At 32.5% G+C, this 6861-nt stretch overlaps 1 protein-coding gene across 1 annotated transcript in view; it reads right to left on the reverse strand.

Moving 5' to 3' along the window:
- Window positions 1–802: 802 nt before the first annotated feature.
- Window positions 803–6861, reverse strand: part of LOC123538959 (receptor-type tyrosine-protein phosphatase kappa-like) — a 124419-nt gene continuing 118360 nt past the window's right edge. Inside the window, exons 22-25 of the mRNA XM_053529698.1 lie at window positions 4029–4157; window positions 3643–3803; window positions 3349–3496; window positions 803–2261 (exon numbers count right to left, since the gene is read on the reverse strand). Of these exons, the coding sequence (XP_053385673.1) occupies window positions 2175–2261; window positions 3349–3496; window positions 3643–3803; window positions 4029–4157 (525 nt within the window). The 3' untranslated portion in view covers window positions 803–2174. The remainder of the gene's footprint in view (window positions 2262–3348; window positions 3497–3642; window positions 3804–4028; window positions 4158–6861) is intronic.

A 6861-nucleotide genomic window follows, 5' to 3' on the forward strand; every position in this document is an offset into this window, starting at 1 on the left:
TTGTTCGCGAAGTTCCATGGTTATAACCAGAGTGTATCAAACGTAGAATTGTGCAAATTGTTTCAAGCAACAGACCAAAATTATCTCTACGTGTATTATGTTAGAAATACTCAAACATTGCAATGTGCAGAACCATCGACGATTGCATGAAGGAATTCAAGGCAATAAAACCGAGCTACGTGCACCGCTTGGACGCACGCTGGTGACGAGAAAGTGACCGAGGGTAATGGCATCAACCACTCGATTATGCCACCATCAACTAGTTTTTCTTTGATAATGTTTACATCTTAAGTAGTTCAACTTATTACTCCGCCGCCTGGTCAACAGACACCAACATTACTGAACTATCAATGTACTCAATTTTTGTCCAATGTAAGGAAGATAATGCACTTTATTACATGACTCCTTGTATAAATCAGCGGCCCATAATATGTGCTCTATGACAGGTCTTTATTCAACATTTGTTTACTAATAAGTCAAAACTTAAGCCGATGTCATGTAATAAAATGCTTATTGAATGCGTTGCTGGTCAGTACTCAAACTATTGCACAAGGTCATTCTGTAAATCAAAAGTCAATCACTTGCTTTTCTGCATGTTGTGTTTTGGATAAGTATGTAGCTGTTCTTTATCTAGGCTTTGTCAATGTGGAATGCAAACCTGCTAAACATGTACTACCTTTCAAAGTTTCTGGTTATGAGAAAAAGTGACAGTTGTGCAGGGGGCAATCCCCTGACTTAGTTTCTAGGTTTACATTTATTTACTTTTACATGAATTTGTCATAGAATAACTAAAAAGAGCGTGTAACTATTATCATTCTTTAGTAGAAAGGCAGGTACATTACAATAAGCACACTGGCTGATAAGAAAGCAAAATCATTTTGTACATGGTTTAAATTTTTATGAATATATGTCACCAGATGCAGAAAATCAAATATCAGAACCATCAGTAGGAAACTAATACTGTAGAAGCATGACAGTTTAATTTCTAATTTTATTAAGTAATGCCATTAAATATGATGATAAGTAACGATGCGATTTGTGAAAAAAAAGACAATGGATACCCTATACTGTAAAATGTTTACAATAGTTTCTGCAATACTATCCTAGTTTATTTATTGCTAGTCTTGTAAAAGGTCGCTAACACCCTAGAAATTTCTTTCAGTAAGACTCTTCCACCTTTGAACTAATAACCATTTAAAGGTAAAACATGAAAAAAAAACTTTAACAAAAAGAAAGTTAACGTAAATAATTTATATGCAGCAAAACAAAACAACGAAGAAATACCCTAGAAAATACACTGAATGCCAAAAGCAAAACTGTCGCATTGTAATTTTCCCATAATTAAAGTAGGAAATTTTCAGTTTAACTTTACTGAATATTTTGAATCAGCTTTGTCGGCTAGACTTGTAGTTATTATTTGTAACACATAATTCACACATTGTATGCATTTTAACTTGTTTAAAGCTTTGATCGATTAGAAAGGTTGGTAATGGTGTACATTTTTTAATCAAATATACCATTTTTACTCCCCCTTTGATAGAAACAGGTTAGTCGCAAAAAACGAAAATTGAGATATAACTAACATACAGTGTGTATTTTACGTGTGGACATATAAACTAGAGCTGTCATTAAACAGAATTAATGCTCCCCCTCTACGATTTCCGATTTAAAAATACATTTTTTCCACGTCCAGTGGCCATGTCTCAAAGACTCTATAACAAGTGTACATTTTTGGGGAGGAGGAGTAAAAAAGTTTGATAACGACGGACATGTATATTTCAAACCAAGTAAATACCATTTACTCCTTATTGAGAGAAATAGGTCAGCCGGTTAAAACACAGATACTGAAAAATAAATAATGTCTCAAGTACATGTAACAAAACATATATAAAAGTATACTTTTATCATAATAATTCTCTAATAGCGTTAGGTGTCTAAATCGCATGTGTATATCCCGCAGAAAATGTAAGTGATGACAATCATAGATAATGGAAAACACATACTGAAAAAGCATAAATCCTTACTGAAGCAGTACGTGAATATTGATTGTTTTAGACATTTGGATAATGTTACTACTTAATATTTCCGAAGGGTAAACTGTAAGCTTTACGAAGGGAATGACTGTTAAGAAATGCAGTCATTTTGACTTTTTCTCAAGACTTTTCCTTTACCATTTACATATTGCTCATATTGTAGTATGTGCTTGAGTCAGAAATCTCGGACATTTCTTTCACACATTTGTAGCAAAACCGGTAATGTTCCTGAAATGAATATAAACATTTTTTTCAGCTAAGTCGTATTAATTGCACGCTTAAATGTTAATGTTTGATTCACACATTCCGTATTTCTGGCACTTTCTTCTTAATTACTTAACGAACATGCATGTTATACTTCATTCTAAATACCTTAAAATAAAGTATTTTGATCTTTTTGACATGGTTGTTCATATAGTAAGTATAAATTGATACTTCTTTCATCTTAAATTCGTAACTGTCAGCAATTTTGAACACCAGTAGATTTTAAAAATTGTTATATTTGGTCCATGTGTTGTTGAAATCGTATAATAATATTTTGAGGTAAAACTTTGAATTCTTCGAAGTGTTCAGGCGGAATACACTAAGACCAAAACACTTTTGAAATGAAAATACAATCTCTGGATAACTCTAGAATGATTTTGATTTTTAGCTCTTGAAAAAAAAACGAAAAAAAAAACTTCCATCATTCCAGAACTGGTAAATAAAACAGCAGATACTAGCTTTTGGCAAGACAAATACCTTACATAGACAATGCGTTCTAACGTGAATCATAGACATAAAACAAACAATAATATCACATTCTATCAATACTTAATATACTTAATAATAATTCTATTCTGAGATTACATGTGTTAGTATTAAGGTCATAAAACTATAATGATACATCAGGTTTAGGGGCATACTTTAATACTTAAATATGTCATTGTCATAGTCATTAAAATACATGAAGATACTTTTGTCTAACATAATATATATAATCACAGGACTTTATATATAAATCGACGCTCCATAGTTTGTGCTACATAACTGGTCTAAATTCAACACATATTTACTAGGCTAAAAAGTCAAACATTAAAAAATGAAAGCTGCGAATACTTTTTTTTAAGGTGAAGTTATAAAACAGTTTTCGAATGGCTTACACCTAAGGCAATAATACTGACTATTGACAGGCATGCCAACAAGTGTATAATACCATACTAAGTAAATGCAAATAAAGTCTCTTCCTACTTTGATTCGAGTGGATCAAAACGTTCACTTCTTTAGTCCAAATGTTCAAATTAGAAACAAAAATAGTACAAAATGAATTACTTACTATGTCATGAAAAGCCGACCGCCTCCTAGTGCGAACTTGACATATTGTATTAAGAACGCTTAGTTCTTTTTCAGATTGAAGCTCAGATTGAAGCTTCTCCGATAGCACAGAAACAGCACAGAAAAGACCACTTCTCTCCGCCCCGGTTCTAGAAATATACATGAAGATATGTCATATATGACTCTAAACTTAACCAGCCATGGCCAGTTTTTACTACATGTAGACTCATTTATGTACATCTTCAAAGCATTGTAACCAGAAATACACTTTAAAACATTAATAACATGTACTTACAAGCAATGAACTACGATTGGCTGTTCCGATTTCTGAACCTTTCTCTCATTTTCAACGTCCTTAACCATCTTTATGAAAGGTTCAACTCTTGAAGGGGCACTTTCGGAGTTAATCCAACCTCTGAACTGGTAATGTTTAACTTGCAATTCTTCAGATGATTGCTAGGAAAATATGCAAATTTGATATGATGAGAATGCAAAACCTGGACTTCTAAAAGCATATACTTTTTAAAACATTTTAATTGAGAATTTGATATCCAAGTTTTCACATGACCATAGGATATAATTTTTTATATTATTCTATAATATCATTTTATGATGAATATTGAGCTTCAAACATGTTAAACTTATAAATTTTGTAGAAAAGTGTATAGTGGTTCAATATACCGATCCATTCCATGTAATCGTCAACTCTCGAACAACCATTTCTTCCATGGAGTCACATGTCTTGCATGTCACTTGAAAATGCCCAACTTTGGACACTTTACCGACATGTGGAAGATAGTGCCCGACCGTCTGAAGACACAGATAAAGAAAAAAGAAAATAATCAATATGTGAAGAGCCATTATTTTAATTTATGTTTTTCCTACATTTACAAGTTATCTAAACACTAGATGGGTGTTACACACATGTCATCTCCCCTCCCCATGTATTAAATCTTGACAAGGTAGGATTATTTCAGGAAAAATGTGGAAGTACACGTTCACTTATACAGTAAAAGGGATATTGAAAATTGTGAATTTAGCTCTACAGACTTTATGTAGAGAAGTCAAAGGGTGAACAATTATTCAACCCTAAATCCCGTAACATATGTATAACTTGGTTTAGTACAAATCAGGCCTTTGGAGTTTCATTGAAAACTCACTAAAAACGTCATAGCGGTGCTCTTGTCAATGAAAAGAAAACCACTCAAAACAGGCAAATGATTCCTGGAAGTCGACAAGGATAGAGATAGTAATGCTTTATATATTAAGGTATCAGATCCACAAACAAGTAACATTTCATTTCGATGCCTGGTGGCCCGATGTTTCTTTTTGTATCATTTGAAAGAGTTGTGTCTGCTGAACAAGAATTAGTAAATAAGATGATCATAAATAATATGCACGAATCACTACGGTCATGTGTTTTGACTGCGAAATGATAAATCCTACACTGCAATAACTGGATTTTTGTTGAATTATTAGAAAACTATGAAGAAAAAAAAACAACAATTCTATAACATATTTTTGTCATGTAATTTATATTTACCAATTTCAGCAGACAATATACTTTCAAATGATACCAAAATTATATGCGCTTACCATGCATCAATATTTGATATATTTTAATAGCACTGTATATAGAAATTGCTTATTTGTAGATTGGATACTTAATATAAGAATCGAGATAATACATCTCAAACAGTTATTTTTTTCTTGAATAAAGGTATTTTGTCTTTCAGAAGCGTATTGTTCCTCCTCATCTTAAAGTACAAAATCACTGTTCAGGTTATACTATTTCTTAAAACACGGTACGTCTGGATGTGCCATTTACATATTGCTCTTATTAGGTAATATATTGATAACTTGACTTTCACATTTAAATTACTTTATTAGAAATTGAGAAATAAATTTTCTTTTGACGATAACCTTGGAAATGTTTACAATTTCCCTTTCAAAAACTTTTCAATCCAAACGATTTAAATGGATACGGTGAATGCCCTGTATATACTTTATCTAACATACAATCTTGAGCAATTTAATCTGTATAAAATGCGATATACGTTCAACAAGTATCAATAACAAACATTTGAAAGATTTGAACATAATTATTCTTCATGAGAACAGTATCAGTGGTTCATCAGATCATGTTTAACCCTTACCATGCTAGATTTCTAAAATGGATTGGCCCATCATTCATTTTGGGCAATACCATTTATTATTCAAAGGGGTGTTCACTGAAAATTTACTGACTGAATAGCGAACAGTGCAGATGTGCGGGCTGATCTTGGTCTGCTCTGGTCGCAAAGGCAGAAACACTTGCCGCCAGCAGGTTAAAGGTTAAACATAATCAACATATTGGAAATAGTGTTCATAACTGTTTCCTATTAATAACAAGCTGTAAGCAATAAATTGGATTATACATAGTTTGTTCAACGATGAACCAATGAATTGTTTACATAAACTGTCTTATGTGCATTAATCTAATCTGAGGGTGATAAGTCTCTGTGCTATTGTTTGCGTGAGTAAGAAATAAATTAAACTTGTTCCAGAGACCACTACTATCAAGAGAGCACTTGCATTAAGAGACCGGTTTTTCAGTTCCCTTTTGTGTAATTTAAGAAGAAATTATGTTATACTTAGAGACCATTTGTGTTGAGAGACCACTTTTTGGAAAGTTTTTGCCCTTTCCTTGAGCGGTCGCTTAATAGAAATTGTACTGTATATTGTTTTGTACATTCATTTCAGTGAAAATTTCTTACAAGGAATGTCGGCTCCACTTCTATTTTCCTTTCTGCTTTTATTGTTTGCAACTGACCTACGATCTTTATCCACTAGTATTTGAATGTCCGTAAAAGTCTGAAATGTTACAAGTCCATTCATGACTTTGTGATACGCAAGTGTATTCTTAAATTAAACTGACTGAACTCTGTGGTAAGATAGGACCAAAAACTATAACAACACTGAATCCAAGTACGGGCTTTTACAGATGCCACACGGCACTAAAATACTGCTATTGTGATAGTAACTAAAATCCGTACGAAGATCCTTTGGACGCATTGAACGCAACCAAGCAAAATAACAGCAGGTTTGGTTTGACCGAGTCTGTTCATGAGAGGTAATGAATCACGTTCCATAGCTTAAGGATGTTCGAGCGTTATTTTTCAGGATATCCGCCATTATCCGGCTAGCAATACAGTAAGTCATCATTTAATGACACGTTTTATATTAAAACACACTTTTATTGCAAAATTAGGCATTATAGAGCTCTTATTTTGCTCAATATATATGCTTGTAAATATAATAGTTTCTCTGAAGGAAGTTCAAAATAATAGATAAGCTAATTTGAATTAATTTTACAATAATACCGAAATACAGCTTTTGAATATTTTGATAGCTTGGAAGTTTGTTTATACCCTTTCAACTAAATGAATTTACTAAGTCTTGGATTTTACGTTCACAGTCTTATTATGTACTGTAAAATCATTTAATTTCGTGGGCATGAAATTTCGTGGTTTTG

The sequence above is a fragment of the Mercenaria mercenaria genome, chromosome 18, assembly GCF_021730395.1.
Source record: "Mercenaria mercenaria strain notata chromosome 18, MADL_Memer_1, whole genome shotgun sequence".
NCBI classification, from domain to species: Eukaryota; Metazoa; Mollusca; class Bivalvia; order Venerida; family Veneridae; genus Mercenaria; species Mercenaria mercenaria.